The 19,314-nt window shown below is 47.8% G+C and overlaps 1 protein-coding gene across 2 annotated transcripts in view; it reads left to right on the plus strand.

Annotated features, from left to right (window-relative positions):
- KDM5B (lysine demethylase 5B) overlaps nt 1–17,970 on the plus strand; it is an 80,103-nt gene extending 62,133 nt beyond the window's left edge. For both annotated transcript variants that reach the window (XM_056110648.1, XM_056110649.1), the window contains exons 21-27: nt 2,086–2,265; nt 3,058–3,216; nt 8,913–9,398; nt 10,526–10,637; nt 11,503–11,657; nt 15,340–15,663; nt 16,200–17,970. In XM_056110648.1, the coding sequence (XP_055966623.1) occupies nt 2,086–2,265; nt 3,058–3,216; nt 8,913–9,398; nt 10,526–10,637; nt 11,503–11,657; nt 15,340–15,663; nt 16,200–16,337 (1,554 nt within the window). In that variant the 3' untranslated portion in view covers nt 16,338–17,970. The remainder of the gene's footprint in view (nt 1–2,085; nt 2,266–3,057; nt 3,217–8,912; nt 9,399–10,525; nt 10,638–11,502; nt 11,658–15,339; nt 15,664–16,199) is intronic.
- Nucleotides 17,971–19,314: the final 1,344 nt, after the last annotated feature.

Here is a 19,314-nt window from a genome sequence, read left to right on the forward strand (position 1 = left end):
AAAGTAGTGATAGTACTGAGAGCATGTCAGGTACAAGAAATTTCTTGCTACTTTGGAATTTGCATTGCTGGGCATTAGGAAAGGGAGTGCTTAAAGCTTTGGTTTCATTGTAGGCCCTGGCTGTGGATAGTCTTTGTAGTGTGGCCTGATGCCTGGCAAATGGTACCATGAAGCTGTACAAACTTCTCATTTAAAAGACAGAGGGGCAGGATGGATTAGAAAATTGAACCCTGGGGCCAGAGTCATAGTGCAGTGAGGAGGGCATTTGCCTTGCATGCAGCTGACGTGCATTTGACTCGCAGTATCCCATATGGTCCCCCAGACCTCATCAGGAGTTATATGAGTGCAGAGCTTGGAGTAATCCCTGAGTATCACCTCACTGTCTCACCCAGCTCACCTGCAGCACGTGGCCAGAGAGTGAGAGTCAGGTGACATGCCACGTAATGAGTCACCCACATTTTTTTTTTAATTTTATTGAATTGCCGTGAGGTAGTTACAAGCTTTCATGAGTTAGTTACAGGCTGTTTACAGTTACACAATGATCAAACACCTATATCTCCAATAGTGCACATTCCCCACCACCGATATCTCCGGCATATCCTCCCCCTGCCTCCATGGCAGACAGTATTCCCATACTCTCTCTCTACTTTGGGGCATTATGGTTTGCAGTACAGACACGAGAGGTTATCATGTTTGGTCCTTTATCTACTTTCTGCACACATCTCCCTTCCCAGCCAGCTCCTCCAGCCATCACTTCCCTAGTGATCCCTTCTCTGTTCCATCTCCTTCTCCCCTTTGCCCATGAGGCAGGCTTCAGCTATGGAGCAGTCTACCTGTCCCGTGTATTCACCACCCTTAGCCACCCACTTCCTACCCACTTCTAGTGGGCCCATTTGTCCATTGCAGTAGCCTCTTGCTTGTAGTGATTAGTTTGTTATTTGATGAGTAAGGAAAAAATAAGTTTGGTCTTGCTGTTTGCTGGGAGAAAAAACAAAGCATAAGGTTTTACTGACTTTGGACATCCTCTATAGAAGAATGGCTGATATGGCCATTGGCATTGACTTTGGACATCACCATCTATAGAAGAATGGCTGATAGGGAACAAAGAAATCAAGATGCTTTGCTGTTTTATCTTGGTGAATCAGCTGATATTGATAGTGGTACGAGGTGTCATCCTTCATCTCTAAGTCATAAAATTAGATTTTATGTAGCTATTAACAGTTGTTATTTAGTGTACAGATGAAGCATAAAAATTTCATTTTTTATCGGCATGAATTCTTGAATTTTTGTTGTTGTTGAAGTCATCAGACTTAAAATAAAATTTTTATGTAACTTTTTTTTGAATATTCATGTTAAATGTTTTGTCTTGGGTTTGAGACCACACCCAGCAATCCTCAGGGATTATTCATGGCTCTGTCCTCAGGAAGTTACAGTGGTACTTGGGTACCGATGCCTACCCAGACCCCAGCCCAGATATACTTATGTTTTTATCTTAATACACTTTTTGGGGACCTTATTCTGTAGCCTGCAACAACTGAAAGCTTGTTAGAAATGCAAGTTCATGACGCCACTCTTAACTAAATCTGAGGTTGGTGCCCAGAACACAGTGCAGATGAGCTGTCCATGTGATTCTGACGAGTGCTAAAGTTAGTGAGCCAGCAGGCATTTTCACTTTATTTTAGTTCCTGTAATCGTTTATACTGAGCTGCTTTAATTCATCATCAAATGGATTGGAGTACAGTGCATTTTGTTGATTAATGAAAGTCGGGATGGATGCTAATTTTTCTTTTTCAGTCTGTTGGAATCAAGACAATAAGTGAATTTAGAAGGGAATAAAGATAGTCACTACACTGGGACTGTGACTGTCCCTTTGTGTGAGGGCCTAGCACAGACGCCAGATTCTTCCAGGTTTTTGTCATGTGAACACAAAGTCTCCTACACCTCTCCCGCTCTTGTTTAGAATATCCTATGATAAAATTATAGAACACATGTTGAAATCATAGAACAAACTCAGCCTGAAGTATGTTTACCTCACCTCTCATACTAGTATTTGTTCTTCTGGTGCAACATTTTTTGATTTACTAGGTCGGAGGACGTGTACCAGTATTGGACACACTTCTTGAACTTGTCACCCGAGGTCGAGCTATCCCGGTACATCTGGATTCTCTGCCAAGGCTGGAGTTGCTAGTAGCTGAGGTTCAGGCGTGGAAAGAATGTGCTGCTAACACATTCTTGACTGAGAATTCTTCATATTCTCTCTTAGAGGTAAGTTTGCAACCATCCATGTATAAAGTTTTAGGTGAAAAACATGCAGTCCCCGATGCAGGTGGCATTAATGTTTTTGAGTTGTGTTTTAGTAGAGCTAGTGATTCTTCCATGCTTCTAGTGAGAGGACGTTTTTCCTGGGTACATTTAGGAATAGTGTTCTGTATCTAAGGAAAAGCAGCTCCCGTTGAATTGGACTGTTAACCATGGCCATGCTTTATCGCTTGCAATCTCCCCACCCCCATTCTTTTGCCTGTTTTTTGGTTGTGGCTGTGACCGGGACCACATCTTGGCCACTGTGCCCTGGGGATCCCATACATTTTCTTGGCCAGGTAACAGCAGGTGGCAGGTGGTTGTATGCAGGATTGACTCTCAGTACTAGGGATGGTTGCAGCCTTCCAGCCAATGGGCAGGTGCTCTGCCCCTGAGCCAGGCCCTAGGTCCCCCAGATTGCATACCTCTCTGTGTGCCTGATACATGGTCTCATTTGCCGTTCATAGAAGTGCCAAAGTTGCATGTTCTGTGTCTTTATTAAATGATACACTGCGACTGAATTCATACAGATCACATTTCTACTAAGTCTAGAATCCAAGACAATTTTTTGAGTTTTCTTTATTTCCTCCTTCGTGCTGTTTCCTGTCTTCCTTTGTAGAGGAGAACTTTCTGCTTGTTCATCCCAGAGAAAATTTAAGTATTAAGGCATTTACCAACCTCACTGTTTAGGTCTATTTGGGGGCCTCCCTCAGGCTTAGTCTGAAAGTCCTTCTACTGGTGATTGTATTCTGTCCCTAGGTTCTGTGCCCTCGATGTGATATTGGCCTTTCGGGATTGAAAAGAAAGCAGAGAAAGGCAAAGGAGGCTGTGCCGAGTGGGAAGAAGAAAAGCACCAGATTAGAGAGTCTGAGTGACTTGGAGCGAGCGTTGACGGAAAGTCCAGAGACAGCCTCTGCTGTATGTATGGGTCCTGCTCCACCTTCCTGTGTGGGGTGGGGGGCGGGTGAGAGAGACGTTCTTACCCTTCTCTGCCCACAGGGGTGTGGAAGGCAAGTGGAAGAGAAGTTTTTCCAGAAAGGCTTGATAAAAGTTGCCAGCTTTAAATTTTGTCAGATGTGTTAAGGAGAGATTCAGGGAACCAATGCCTTCCAGTGTAGCTGGAGACTCAGATAGTCTCACCAAGGTCATGGGCTCTTCTGGGGTGCACAGTGAGAATTTCCAGGCTAGCACTGGGCAGTATTACAGTGACTTTTTTTTTTTGTAGGAGTACTACTATTTATTCAGCCACTGATTAGCTGATTGAATTGTGCATGAACTCCACCTTACTTTTTTTTTTCATTTTTTATAATTTTATTTATTGAATCACGGTGAGGGCAGTTACAAAGCTTTCGGGTCTAAGTCTTGGTCATACAATGAAACACCCATCCCTTCACCAGTGCCCATTCTCCACCACCAAAAACCCCAGTATAATCCCACCCCACACCCTCCCCCTACCTGTGGGGCAGATGATTTCCACATTACTCTCTCTCTACTTTGATCACATTCAATATTTCGACACCAGACCCACCATTATTATTTGAGATTTTACCCCAACCCTCAGATCTGCTGAAAAGGCAACAGTAGACAATTTGTGTTCTATTGCTGAGTATGAATAACATATGATGATGCGTGGCTGCAGTAGGGCCATGTGATTTTGAAATTCCGAAATTTTAACACATAAATCTGGAGGGATTTCTGCCAAAAGCCACTGGGTTTCGAGATCTGCTCCTGAGTCTCTGGGGTCATGGCCGTTGAGCAGCTTGATCAGGAGTCAGAGTGGCCATTTGTGGGCGATGACTTGGGGTCTCGTTGGGGTGGAGAGACCAAGACCGGCTCCATCCCCATCCTGTGAGGCCCAACAAATTTTGTCACTGCGGGCCCAAGCCTGACTGTCCGATGGCCTCTGGAGGATGACGGCCACCGAGCCGTCGGGGACGCAAGCAGGCAGAGGGACAACACCCTTTCCTCCCTGGGGTGGCCCAGCGACAGTTACCTACTGCGGGGTCCGGATGCATTTCTGCCAAAAGCCACTGGGTTTCAAGATTTGTTTCTGAGTCTCTGGGATCAAGGCCATTAAGCAGTTTGATCAGGAGCCAGAAAGGCCATTCGTGGGCGATGACTTGGGTTCTCGTTGGGCTGGGGAGGACAGACCCGCGTGCCCCCCCCCCCCCCCATCCTGTGAGGCCCAACAAGTTTCGTCACTGCAGGCCCAAGCCTGACTGTCCAGTGGCCTCTGGAGGATGACGGCCACCGAGCCGCCGCCAAGGGGGAGCAGGTGGTGTGACAACACCCTTTCCTCCCTGGGGTAGCCCAGCGATAGTAACGCACTGTGGGGTCCGAACACATTTCTGCCAAAAGCCACTGGGTTTCAAGATTTGTTTCTGAGTCTCTGGGATCATGGCCGTTAAGCAGCTTGACCAGGAGCCAGAGAGGTCGTTCGTGGGCAATGACTTGGGGTCTCGTTTGGGTGGGGAGGGCAGTACCGGCTCCACCTCCATCTCATGAGGCCCTTCGTGTCTCGTCACTGGGGGCCCAAACCTGACTATCCAGTGACCTCTGAAGGATGGCGGCCACTGGGCCACCGGGGGGGTGGGAACAGGCCAAGGTACAAAATCTATTCCCAACTGGGTTGGCCCAGCACCGGTAACCTACTGCAGGGACCAGATGTATTTCTGCCAAAAGCCTCTGGGTTTCAAGATTTGTTTCTGAGTCTCTGGGATCACGGCCATTAAGCAGTTTAATCAGGAACCAGAGAGGCCATGCCTCCAATTATATATCTGAGCTGGAGGTGGTTTGTAGATGTGTCTCCCACATACCTAACTTTTGGCCGTTTACTTTCTTGGTAAACTTTGCCCCAAGTTTTTGGGGTCTGGCCAAAGGCACAGCACCAATTTTGGGGTATCTGGAAATCTGAAGGTGCCATCAGGCTGTTGATGCACTCACCTCGCAGGTACAGATTGACCTGCTGGCAGCACCATACCCCCATTTACAGTGACTATTGTGCTTAAAAGCATGCCGGAGTGTTTTTGTCTGACATGCATTTTGAGTAAGCACTGCTGATTCACAGATGTTGTCATCTTCAAGATGAAGCAGCGACCCACTGATGTTTAGTGAACTCAGTATTGGGACAGATGACAGTAGCTCTGAAACTTGGATGCTTTTTTAAAAAGAGTTTTATTGGACCATAACTTCCACATACTATTTTCACATGTACTAATGCCCATTACTAGTACGGCACATAGTGAGTTAAGTTATGTGTATTGTAAAATGATAACCACAAGAAGTGGAGCTCTGTCACATGCTGTCACTTCAAGCCTTTTTCTTATGCTGAGGTATGTTAGGATTTACTCATCACACTGCTTTCATATATATACAGGTACAGTTTTTTAGTGTTATTGTTAAAGGGGGCGAGAGAGTACAGCAGGTAAGTCACTTTCCTATACCCCATACCATCCCCTCAGCATCAGCAGGAATGGTCCCTGAGTGCAGGGCCAGGAGTAAGCCCTGAACACCTTTCAGTGTGGCTCCTCCACAAGTTGAAGATAAAACAGCATAGGACTTTTTCCATGATAGAGTTTGTTCTTTTTGTTGTTTTAGTTTGGGGGCCGCACCCTGTGGTGCTCATTTGCTCCGTGCTTGAGATCATTCCTGGCAGGGCTTGTGGAACCATATGGGGTGCGGGGAATTGAACCTATGTCAGTGGCCTGTTCAACCAGAGCCTATCCACTGTACACACTCTCTCTCCAGCCCCTGAGGCTTGTACTTTTTGTAATACAATTTAGATGTTAATGGCACAAAAGCATCCCTCATTCTAGAGTTGGAATTTACCTGTGGCTCATCCTTGGGGCACAGCACCATTTTTCCTGACTGTCACTCTCTGACCTTACCTCTGACACTCTTGATTTATATATGTATTTTGAAACATGCTTTCATGTTTTGTCTTGTTTTTGTGGTGTGTGCCAGAGATTGAACCCAGGGCCTCAAACACCAAGGCATGTGCTCTGCCCCTGAGCCATATCCTCAGCCCCTGGAACATGCCTTTCTTTGGGCATATTTATGTGTACATCCAGTCAGATTCTAATGGTACTTAATGGTACATAATGGACCACCATCTTGGTTATTAAATATGACAGTGTGTGGTTTGTATTTGTATTATCTGGTTTTGCAAGCCTTATCTTTCAGTTAGTCTGAGCCCATCTCGTCTTTGTTCACAGGCTAACTTAAAAACTTAATGCTTTACCTATTGATTAGAACTAATCGTTCATTTTGGTTTAGGGTGACAGCTGGTGCTGCTCAGAGGTTACTCCTGGCTCTGCACTCCAGGATCATCCGTGGTGGGGGTTGGCACCATATGGGGTGCCGGGGATCAAACTTCGGTCAGCCTGGCAAAATTTACCCACTGTCCCATCTCTCCAGCCCCCCTTATTGGTAGAATTTCGAATGATCGGTCATTGGCTTCCTCCTTTTAAATTATAGGAGACACTTTATCGTCACATAATCCACAATGCTGCCTGCATGTTTAAATTTTACTCTGGTTTTGGGGACAACCCAGTGATGTTCAGGAGCTGCTCTCAGGACCATGCTTTTCTGGGACAGAACTCCAGTCTCCTGCTGCAAAGCACGTGCTCTAACCCTCCTGCTGAACATTTTCATGTCCTCTCCAGCCCAGCCTACACTTCTTTTTTTAATCTACAGAAAAAAAGTGGCTACACTCAGAGGTTACTCCTGGTTCTGAGCTTGGGGATCATCTGTGGTTGGGGTTGGCAGCATATGGGGTGCTGGGGATCACAGGCACCCTACCCAGTGTCCTCTCTCTCCAGCCCCCCTGACTCAGATCTGTACTCCCCTCTGCTCCTGCTCTTTACTCAGGGATTACTCCTAGCTGTGCTTAGGGGAACATATGGGGTACCAGGGACAGAAGCCTGGGTAGGCTGCATGCAAGGCAAACACCCTATCCTTTGTACTCTCTCGCCCAAGATGTTGTTTTTTAAAGCTGAATACCCCCATCCCGAACACACACACACACACACACACACACACACACACACACTCACTCACTCACTCACTCACAGACACTCACATCTGTTCGTATGCTGCTGCTTCATTACACTGATGGCAGATTCATTCAGGCCTCAGGGCTGAGTCTCATCTGGAGAATGAGGATGCAAAGGTGGTGGTAACTGGGGATGTCTTTAACAGTTAAAAATGAACATTTTAAGGATTGGGGAACAGAATTGGTCCTACCTACAATCTTTCACTTTTTTTCCTAGCTGGGAAGTCCCAGTTTAAAAATCCTTGCTTTCCCATTCAGTACTGGAAGAGGACTTTAGTGGTCTGGCCTTTTCTCTTTGGAGCCACACCTGGCAGTGACCAACTCGGGTCTACCCCCATCACCTCAGGTGGTTCCTAGTACAGCGGGTAGGACTCCCTTATACATAGCAGACCCAGATTTGATCCCTGACATCCTATATGGTTGTCCAAGCATCACTAGGAGTAATTTCCAAGTGCAGAGCCAAGAATAACCCCTGAGCATCACCAGGTATAACCCCCCAAAAAAACAGACAAAACCAAAATAAGCAGAGGAGGAAATCTTTGGAACAGGGTAGAACCTTTGACGGCACACTAGCTCCAAAGAAAAGAGGAAATAACATTTTCCAAGTCATGGACCAAGGAGTGGCTCAAAGGGCTGGGCACAGCTGTCCCGGGGGCTGTGGGGCAGGGATCAGGCCTGCTACTCAGCTCACACTGTTGATAAATGGGCAACTAGTATATACAGTATAAGGTGCTAAGGAGTTTTATAAAAGCTCTCCAAATGAGCAGTTTGTAAATACTGGTGGAGTGTATGTTTGGGGCATGGGAGATGGCTCCAGGGCCCATAGGAGGGTGGGGGGATACATGCTTAGTATCACTTCTGCTTTTTACCTAAATGAAGTTGATTTCATTTGTGTTTGCAAATCACACATACAGGTTAATTGAACTCAGAGCTTTCCTGGACCTGTCTTTCTATCCTATGAGCACACTTGCCACTTTCTGCAGAAAACCACCTTGCTGTAAACATGTCCCTTAAGATAATGTGTGTGTGCATGCACGTGTGAGTGTGTGCAAGAAAAGTTGGGTCTAGCGCACACATAGTGCCTCGGTGCTCAGCAGCGAGACAGGAGGCAGGAAGGCTCAGTACAGTGGCTACTATAGAAGACCCTCATCAGAGAACTTTCTAGAGAAGGGCACAAGTGCCAATGGTTTTTTAAAACGAAGAACTTCGGACATGCTTTCATGCAGAGTGTGAGAAATAAGTCTGTTTAGGTATTTGCTCAGATTCCTTGATGGAGGCCAGAGAGTGTTGTGTGGTGTGTATCTCACCTCCTCCGCATGCGCTGGGTACCATTTTACACAGATGGCTTGTAGCCTCTGTGCCGGGTTGCTCACCAGCATGGTGGCGCAGTCAGGAAGTAAGTGATGTTTTGGGACACATGCCAGTCTGTTCCCTCTTCATGCAGGCCTCCTGCATGTCAGTGTTCTCTCACCGGACACGGTTCAGCCCAGAGTGCGTGTCCTCGGCCACCAGGTCCAGGCCAGCTCTCTGACTGCACTGTCTTGGTTGTCACCCCCTTTAGATGGCAACTCTTGGGGAAGCTCGCCTCAGAGAAATGGAAGCCTTGCAGTCCCTCAGACTAGCCAACGAAGGGAAAGTGCTGTCGCCTGCTCCAGGCGCGGACCTGAAAGTCTGCCTCTGCCAGAAGGCCCCGGCTGCCCCCATGCTCCAGTGTGAACTCTGCAGGGATGCGTTCCACACGAGCTGTGTGGCGGTGCCCAGCGTGACACAAGACCTGCAAGTGTGGCTTTGTCCTCATTGTCGGAGGTCAGAGAAGCCCCCGCTGGAGAAGATCCTGCCCCTGCTGGCCTCCCTGCAGCGCATTCGCGTCCGCCTTCCCGAGGGAGACGCGCTGCGGTATCTGATCGAGAGGACCGTGAGCTGGCAGCACAGAGCCCAGCAGCTGCTCTCCTCGGGGAACCTCAAGTGCGTGCACGACGGCGTGGGCTCAGGACCGCTGTCCAGCCGGGGGCAGGCCTCAGCGGCTCCTGGGCCAGAGGACGCCAAGGTGAGTCTGCGCTTGCTCTCCTCTCCCGCCCTGGCCTTGGAGGACCCCTCGCGAGCTGTCTCTGGGCATGCTGCTTCTGTGGCTGCGTCTGAGGCACAGACTTCGCTTTCTCACGAATGCCCTCTCCCAGAGAGAGGTGTTTAACACATAGACATTTAAAATTTTTTTTGCTATATGAAAATCCCCCCCCGCCCCCGGCTTGGACTCCGAGAGAAGAGGGGGTGGGTTTCTTACCGCCCCTGAGCCAGGGCAGGTGCTGCGTGCTGAGTCCTCCTGGTGAGCCTCACCATCCGCAGAGAGCGGGCTCCTCACCTCGCCGTAGCTAAGGTGGGCAGGCTTCATAGGAGGTGGCCACAGAAAGGTTGAGGAGATACGCACAAAAACATAAATCACAAGAGTTAAATGTGGAGCAAATGAGAGATGAGAACAAGAAGTTGATTTTAGTCACATGTGTTTTCTCATGGCCACACTGAAATGCAGAAACTGGCACTTTGCAGATGGCAGATCCAGTTGTGCTGCTTGGATGGGTTCTGGCTATTAACGTGTCAGAGGGAAGAATAGAGCAGATCCTGATTTGCTCATCCGTGGCTGTAGGAATGTTTATTGCAGCCTCTGTTGGGATTGTGGCATTGAGGATGTGCTTGATGGTGGCACTGGTAGTCACAGCAATCTTGCCTGGATGCTGGGGGTAGCCCTGGGTGGTGTCTGACAGGCAGGTGGGGGCGTGCCCATGTGTGCACTCCGGCTCCGTGCAGACAGCCCCTATTCCGGTGCCAACATCCCCGCTGCCCTGATGAAGGCGCTCAGTGCTACACAACAGGATATGCTATGTCTACGTTCCTGTGTGTTTCTTCATAGGGAAAAGGACATAGGGATAAAAGGATACGGAATTTGCTCGGTTTTTGCCTAATGGCATTCTTCTGAAGTCAGATCCAGTGAAAACATTGAAGATTTAGCAGATACAACTGATCTGGCAAAATCTAGGATACCAGGGAACCTCCCTCTCAGCTTTGGGAAGTCAGGGCTTCCTTTGCCTGGTTGCCTGTTCCAAACCCAGGGTACTTTATTGGCCAGTAGATGTATTTTCCACCCTAAAAATCCTTATCACACATGTTTTTCTTACTTAGGTCTCTCAACCTACTGGCACATCATCCTCTGCTTTGCCTGATGATCGGGACAACAGAACCTCATATTCACACTCTCCCTTCTCTACTGTGCGGAGTCGTATCCCTCTCCATGGTTTGTAGTTGGTTTAAAATTTATTTTTAGAGGAGAAAAGACAGTACAGCAGGTTAGGGCGCTTGGCTTGCACATAACCAACCCAGGTCATACGGTCTCTTGAGTACTGCTGGGTGTGACCCAAACCAGCCAAACAGAAATGAACTTTATTTAAGGATTGAGTAATGACAAAAGATCTTGCAGTAGACTGTCTGCTGTAAATGATCAGCTACTTTAAAAGGGGGTTTATCCCCAAATGTCAGATTTGCAAAAGAAAATGAAGAATCATATTGGAAGGTTTATAAGCACAAGGGAATAGAGGAAAGAATCATTTTTATTGCTTTCATGACTAAATATCAAGTATTTTAGTCAGCTATTAAGTTCCCTTGCTACTTCGGTACTTGACGCTCTTGTGGAAGATTGTAGCGATCGTGCACACTTGGAAACAAGCTCCTTTCCCGCCTCGTTATCTATAAATGAGTTTTCCAGGAATTCTGCCCAAAGCTGCAGCTATGCCCATAGACACAGCGCCCTGGGTAACTAGACCAGTATATGTCTAGTTACTTGATTCGTGTCCTGGATAGTTTGATGCTATTAGAGATTATCCAGGCAGCGTATATAGTATCTTTGCATTAGTAGCAAACAAGAGATGGGATCTAGTGTGGAACTTTTACTTAGCTCATGGTCACAACTGGGGGCGAAACTAGTTTGGTTCTGTTATGTTGTGACTTTAGGATATGTAAAGTGAACCTTATTTCATCTGCGTATAATTGTCAAAGGTCAGAGTTGGGGTGATAAGAGGAGTCGGCCTAGATGTCTAGCAGGACTAAACTGCAGGGACAGTGTGAACTACTTGCTGTCTTCCTTATGATTTGTTCTTCCGTAGGTATCAGCCCAGAAGTGAATGAGCTGTTGATGGAAGCCCAGCTGCTCCAGGTATCCCTTCCTGAAATTCAGGAACTTTACCAGACTTTACTTGCAAAGCCAAGCCCTGCTCAGCAAACTGACCGGAGCTCCCCCGTTAGACCCAGCACTGAGAAGGTGAGTGCTGGGAGGGTTCTGGGGAAGGCGGGGGCTGGCCAGGGGATGCACTTCTCAGTGTCAGTACCTGCAGAAGCATCGTCCTCAGTTGAGAGAAGGGTGCAGACTGTCCAGTCCACAGCCCCAACCCCAGGCTGTCACTTGCAGATGCTTGCTCACGGTCTGGGTTTTTTTCAAGGATGACCATTTTATTCTCTTCCCCCACCCCCACTTTATTGAGGTACTGTGATTCATAATACTGTTCCAAAAGTTTCATGCAAGGGGCTGGAGCAATAGTACAGCGGAGAGGACGTTTGTCTTGCATGCAGCCGACCCAGATTCGATCCCCGGCATCCCATGTGGTCCCCCGAGCACCACCAGGAGTGATTCCTGAGTGCAGAGCCAGGAGTAACCCCTGTGCAGCACCAGGTGTGACCCCCCCAAAAAAAACAAAAAAAGGTTTTTATGCATACAAGTTTGTAGTGCCACCCCTTTCAGAGTGTTTCCTTCCCTCCCAGTGTCCCATGGACTCCCACTGCCCCTTCTAGGTGAGCTCAGTTTTCGAGACCTGCTCCCAGGGTCTGTCGCCTTTGACCATTTATTACCTTACATTGTTTCTTTATATTCCACATCCACAGAGATATTCTGTATCTGTCCCTCTCCTCTGACATACCTCTAGTGTCATCCAGCCACAAATTGCATGATTACATCGTTTCTTCTAGCTGAATAATCGCCTATGGGGTATACATACTACAGTCTTAGGACAAAGGAAGGTGGAAGGCATTTTCTTTTCTCTGATTGATTGGCTTTTTGGGCCACACCTGGCAATGCTCTGGCTCTGTACTCAGGAAGTACTCCAGATAGTGCTCAGGCATGCTGGGAAACATCTATGTACAAGGCAAAACGTCCTACCTATTGCTCCAGTTCCTCTTTCCTCGACTTTAAGTTTTACTATAAATCCTTATATAAAATCAGGACAGTGTGGTCCTGGAATAAAGAGACTCCCAGACAAGTGAAATAGAACAAAGAACCCAGAGATGGGTCCTTAGGTAATGGACAGCCAGGTTTGGACAGAGGAGTGAGGAGTATGAGGTAGAGCAAGGAAAGCTCTTCAGCAAGTGGTTTTAGGAAAGCTGGTCAGCCACACATACAGAGCCAGCTCAGACTCCTTCCCCACGGCTTACACACAAGTCAGTTCAAAATGGGTTAAAGACGTCAGTGCCAGACCTGGATTTGTCGATTATATTGAGGAGGACATAGGCAGAACCTCCGTGACATGGAGTCTTTCAGGATCTTCAGTGACACGGTGCCATTAGCCAAGCAGACAAGCAGCATCTGAAGCCAACTAAGAAGCTTCTATGCCAAAAAGAAACAGTGACTAGAATTGAAAGAAACCTGCGGATGAAATTATTTGCCTACCACTTACTGACGAAAGGTTAATATCCAGATTGTATAAAGCATTTGTGAAGCTTTGCAAAAGGAAGCCCAAAGAGCCAGGCCAGAGAGATAGGTACTGCATCTTGCACACAGCCAACCTGGGTTCTATTCATGCACCCCATGTGGTCCCTGAACACAGCCAAGTGTTCCGCCCACAAAGCAAACAACAAACAACCTCATCAAAAAACGGAGAGAAGAGCTTAAAGATGATAATGCGGATGACCAATAAGTTTATGAAAAACTGTTCAGGATCAGTTATCGAGGAAATGCAAATCAAAACAGTTGAGCACATCACACCTCACATAGTATAGCAGGAGTGCACATGTCTGTACACAGCACAAAAATCAGAATGATCAGTGCTGGCATGGTGTAGGGGAAAAGGATCCCTTATCCACTGGTGGGGGATTGTTGGCTGGTTCAGTCTCTTTGGAAACCAACATGGACACTTCTCAGAAAATCAAGAATTGACCTTCCACACTTCGCAGCATCTACCTTGAGGCCCTAAAGCAATTTTTTGAAGACATTTTTGCTCCTGTATTCATTGTAGCCCTAGATCTCTAACAACCCAGTGCCCAAGACTGAGGATGACTGTTTTTTGTGCCTAGTTGCCTAAGGGTGGAATAAATACTTATTCTCCTGTTTCTTAGACTTGTTAAAGGCCTGCTGCCGCTTCAGTGAGGAACTGGCCTGTGACATTGGAGGTTCCTAGACAGGAGTGGGATAAATTTCATGAAAAACGCATGAGAAATGATACTGGCTTTGGGGCTACAGTGGGCGTTTGCCGGTCAACCTGGCATCAATCCCTAGCACCCAATATGGTCCCCCGATCACCAGGAATAATTTGTGTGCAGAGCCAGGAGTAACCCCTGAGCACTGCCAGGTAAACCCACCCCCTACCACCAAAAAAAAAAAAAATGGGGTGGGTGGAGCTGGAGCAATAGCACAGCTGTTAAGGCGTTTGCCTGCACGTGGCTAACCCGGGTTCGATTCCCAGCATCCTATATGGTCCCCTGAGCATCGCTAGGGGTAATTCCTGAGTACAGAGCCAGGAGTAACCCCTGTGCATCGCCAGGTGTGACCCAAAAAAAGCAAAAAAAAAGGGGGGGGGGAGTGAAATGATACTGGCATGATACTGGCATTTAAAATAGCACAGCGGGTAGGTTGTTTGCCTTGCATATGGCTGACCTGGCTGACCCGAGTTCAATTCCTCTGCCCCTCTCGGAGAGCCCAGCAAGCTACCGAGAGTATCTCGCCTGCACGGCAAAGTCTGGCAAGCTACCCGTGACGTATTCAGTATGCCAAACACAGTAACAACAAAATCTCACAATGGAGGCGCTACTGGGCCCCCTCGAGCAAATTGATGAACAATGGGAGGACAGTGTTACAGTGCTACTATGACAAATAGGTAGCACAGCAGGTAGGGCGTTTACCTTGCACACAGCCAACCCGGGGTCGATTCCAGATAGTCCAGCAAGATACCGAGAGTATCCCGCCCGCACAGCAGAACCTGGCAAGCTCCCTGTGGAATATTTGATATGCCAAAAATAGTAACAACAAGTCTCACAATGGAGATGTTACTGTTGCCCACTCGAGCAAATCGATGAACAACAAGAGGACAGTGCTACAGTGTTACTATGACAAATAGTATAGCACCATAATTGGTTATGTTAACATACCTTACTCCCATGAGTGGTGAGAATGGAAGTATCATTTATGGTTTTGGAACCACACCTGATCCTTAGGGCTTACATCCTATTTCTCCTAGCTGGCTCTGCTGGTATTTGAACTGGGTTTGGCTGTGCACAAAGCAAGTGTCTCTGCCCTGCCCAACTCTCTGGCCCCAAGAATGTATGTCCTTAAAGGGATAGATACATAATTCCTTAGGAGTCTGTCAGGGGCTAAACTAGTTATTCAGCAGAAAAATGCTATACTAATTTCTAGCTAGAAACTAGAGTCACTGGTCACTTGGTTATGGACTGGGCAGAGGTGTCTCCCTCTCCTGTACTGGGTGGCTGATTTGGAGACTGAATCCATCTTTATCATTTCCTTTTCCCGGTATCCTTTTCGTAGCATCAACTGGGGCAGAAGTTAAGCCCAAGCCCTGTAGATTCTAGAGGCATGAGTGGAGGGGGCGGCTCCGGTGACGATGGGCCATTCTTGCAGTACTGTGTGTGGAACAGCTCATTTCTCACATGGCAGTGACTTAGCTTTTGGGGTTTACTAAGCAGACGGTAGTCTAAAATTGTGTTTGCTGTCTTGTGCCCAGAATGATTGCTGCCGCGGGAAGCGTGATGGTGGAATCAACAGTCTTGAGAGAAAAGCGAAGAGACGCCTGGAAAGAGAGGGCCTCTCCAGTGAGCGGTGGGACCGAGCCCAGAAAATGCGGAACCCCCAAAAGAAGAAAATTAAACTGAGCCACCCAAAGGACATGAACAATTTCAAGTTAGAGAGAGAGCGTAGCTATGAGTCAGCTCGTTGCGCTGAAACTCATTCCCTGCCCTCAGATACATCCTATTCTGAACAGGAGGAGTCTGAGGACGAAGATGCCATCTGCCCAGCTGTGAGCTGCCTGCAGCCAGAAGGAGATGAGGTCAGTGAGGTGTGGGCCATAGAGGACATGCTTCCCCCTAGCTCAGACACCCTGTAAGCCAGACCTCATCTCGCTGGGTCTTTCTCTTCTGCTTCTCTGCTTTGAGCTGATCTGAATGGATTGCTCAGCCCTCCCCCACTGATACCTGTGCTCTTACCATCGTTCCTGGGTCTTCTCCCTTTTCCTGAAGAAACTCTTAAAACATGCTTCCCTTTTTCCTTTTCCTGCTTCTGCAGCTTTCACCGTCCCGGCGCTAAGAAGGTGGGAGGGATGCTGATGTAATGCCCTTTTGCTTACTTACCACAGGGCGGCGCTGTCTTAACCCCAAAGCAGTCACGACTTGAAGAATGGCTTTGACTTGGTTGCTTTGGCTGGTGGGCCAGCCACACTCTTGGCTTAGCTGTTTTGCCAGAGGCCCCAGTGGTGGGTCAGTGGCCGTTAATGGCAAATGGCCTGAATATCTTGAGGCTGGCCGACCCAATTTTGAATCACATTTTTTCCTCTGAAAACCCCATCTCCCTGCTCTTTGTAACCAGGTGGACTGGGTCCAGTGTGATGGCAGCTGCAATCAGTGGTTTCATCAGGTCTGTGTTGGTGTTTCTCCAGAGATGGCAGAGAAAGAAGACTACATCTGTGTGCGCTGCACTGTGAAGGACGCACCAAGCCGGAAATAGACACACTGCACACACACGAGCACACACAGACACACAGACACACAGACACACAGACACACACACACACACACACACACACACACACACACACCCTTACCTAATGTAATTCAGGACTCCAACCAAGAAGATTTCTTCAATTTCTCAGCAAAACTACAGGACTGGCTTTTAATCCAGCCTGTAAAAGGTGCTATTTCTACTCCTTATGGGATCATTTTTCCAGAACTCTTTGAAAAAAAGAAAAAACAACTAAAAAAATTTTTTGACACTTTTTGTATTTTTTTCCTTAAGAGCTGTTTGTGGTTGTTGAGGTTTGAAATGCTGACTGTTTTTTGCAGGGGTTTCCACCAATTTGGAAGGCATTGGAGCGTGCACCTTCTCGTGGATAGCATTAAAATCTGACCTCTAACTGGGATTTACCGGCATAAGAGTTCAACTCAATTTCAGTGCCCAGAAGGGCACCAGAAATTCCAGTAAATCCTCATTCGAGGAACTTCTCTCTTGTTTACTCTGTTACCATATTGGGGAACTTACTTTTTTCATTTTGGGGTTTTTGTTTCCTTATCCGCTTTTCTTTTTCCTGGTAGACTAGGTTTATTTATCTAAGCAATAACTTCTATGTTGGTTTCAGTGGCTGGAATTAAAGCAAACAAAACAAACTTCCGAACAGTGTGTTGGTGCTTTAGCATTTGGTCTGATGTGCAGAAGGCGACTGTCTAGTCCCTCGAGTCACGGAGGAGCTCGTGACGCGGAGCCGTGCGGCTGCTCCGTCAGCGGCCGCCCCGCTGTGACCCCTGTGGCTCCCCGCTGCCTCCCTGCCCCGCCCTCCCCTTCCTGGTTTTTTTGGTAGCTTGTATGCAATGTTGCCATTTATATTGTGGAATAAATCCTTGGTCCTAATAGAACACTAAGCGCTGGTTATTTTAGAGGCATCATGCTCCTGCTGCTTCTGCCCCTCATCCTGTGGGCTCCGAGGAGCCAGAGGGGAACGCTTGCTTTTGCTTCTGCCCGCCTAGGCTGCGGTAGCCGTGGTTGTCAGCCTGCACACGTTAGGGGATTCTTTTGTCTCCTGCTCCAGTCCCCGTTAGTGAACGGCGCCTCCGCCATGCCCTGCGCATCCCCATCTTCTGCGGATATGGAGCCTGTCTCTAAAGCCATGCTGTCTTCATAAGCTTCCTCAGAATATAGGCAAGTGATTCCCATCTTCAAATCAGCCCTCTTTGGAAAAGAATATCCTCGTTAGGTTGGGATTGGCAGGGAATCTGGCCTAGGGGTGTGGTGTGCAAAGGAAAACTTGGGCACACCAGCTTCTGCCTTCCCATCTTCCTCCCCTCTTTCTCGCTCTGGTTGTCATTCCTGGTGGTGGACCGTCCCCAGCTTTTCCTCCTCTTTTCAAGGACCCTCTTCTGCAGTGGAGAAGACATTCTGGTGAACAGATTCTTGCTTGCTTTATCCTATTTTGTTGCTAATAGTTGTTTTCCCCACACTCTATAGCCATAAGCCTACAGATGGGTAGAACTAGTGGGTCTCTAATAAAACAACAACAACAACAAAACAGCAGTTTGTGATGTAGCAGAGATTTAAATGTATTATCCCCTTTTCTGCAATTAAAATAATTAAATCTCTTTAAGAATGACTCCTAATTGTCTGCAGTTTTCCCACAGTTGTGATATCTTTCCTTGTCTGATGGGGGTTCTGGGGCCCATAGAGAAGAATCTGGACACAGTAGAGTGTCCAGAGTACGTTCGGGGAAAATAGCGGTTTGGTCTTTTTAAATATCCTGATGCCTCGAGCCCCCTGACTCTGGTGCAAGGATGCCAGTCTCGCTAGCTCCATTGAGATCGTAGCTGAGCTGCTGGCATCAGAAAGCCTTCCTGGCATCTCCGGTGTGGAGCTCACCCACTGCCACCAGGTTCTCTCCATACAGTCCCAACCGTGCCTTGGTCAGGTAGATCTCTGCCCTCTAAGGGAGTGAGAAGGAAGGCCAGTGTGGATGCGTGGAGCTGCTCCCTCTTGGGAGAGAGCCTGGTCTTCTGACATCCCTTGGCACTGAAGTGCGGGCGCCAGACGCTCACGTGCTGGGGGAGAAGAATGAAGCCTGGACTTGTCCTCAGCTCTCCCAGAGTGGCCCCTGGCACTGGACAGTGACAAGTGCTCTCAGAACACAGGATGTTTACCTCCCTGTCAGTCCCCTTCTGTCTCCCTGGGTGATGGCAGAGTGATACTACCCTAGCGCCATGCTTTGTTGTGTCTTACTGTGAAGTGCCCCCGTCTCCCAGGGGGGTTTCTAATACACTGCCCCTAGAACCACACACTTTCCTGCAGTTAGCGAGATGGACAAAAGGACTGTGTACTGGACCCTGAGCCAGGAAGATCAGGCAGTAAGGAAACACTGGAGGCCAGGTTGTGAGTAGTGCCCACCTTGCAAGTGTGGGGCTCTGGGTTCAATCCCTGGCACCTCGAATAAAGAATCTAGTCAACTCAGCACCGTGGTCACCCTTTGGGCTGTTCCAGCTGGTTTTTATTTTTCTCCCTTCTAAATTGGTATCTAGGGAATTTCTTATGTAAAGGGCTTGTTTATAGCCTCTAGTCTGAAGAATGATTATGTAACTCTTGCCCAGGATTGGCTACAGTGGTGGGATTTCCCTTGTTTTCTTTTTTGTTTCTTTGGTGGTGGGGATTGAACCAAAGTCACATCCTTGGCCCAGTGACCTTTCTGCAGAGTTCATTTCAGCAGCCTGGGTGGTCCAGAGATGCCACCTCTGATGGTGTTGGTTCGAAAAACAACAACAACAACAAATACCTGTTTTTTACTCTTTTTACTATGCAGAACTTGAGAGATGTAAAGATGTTGAGGTTTGGGGACCACAGTTTGAAGCAATACTTGAGATGCACATACTTTGTCACTACCTCACCATAAACAGCCACGTGGGCCCTGTGGATACCTGATGCCTACCTGGAAGGGGATCAGTGTCTCTTC

Source organism: Sorex fumeus, unplaced genomic scaffold, assembly GCF_029834395.1.
Source record: "Sorex fumeus unplaced genomic scaffold, SorFum_2.1 ptg000010l, whole genome shotgun sequence".
Lineage (NCBI taxonomy): Eukaryota > Metazoa > Chordata > Mammalia > Eulipotyphla > Soricidae > Sorex > Sorex fumeus.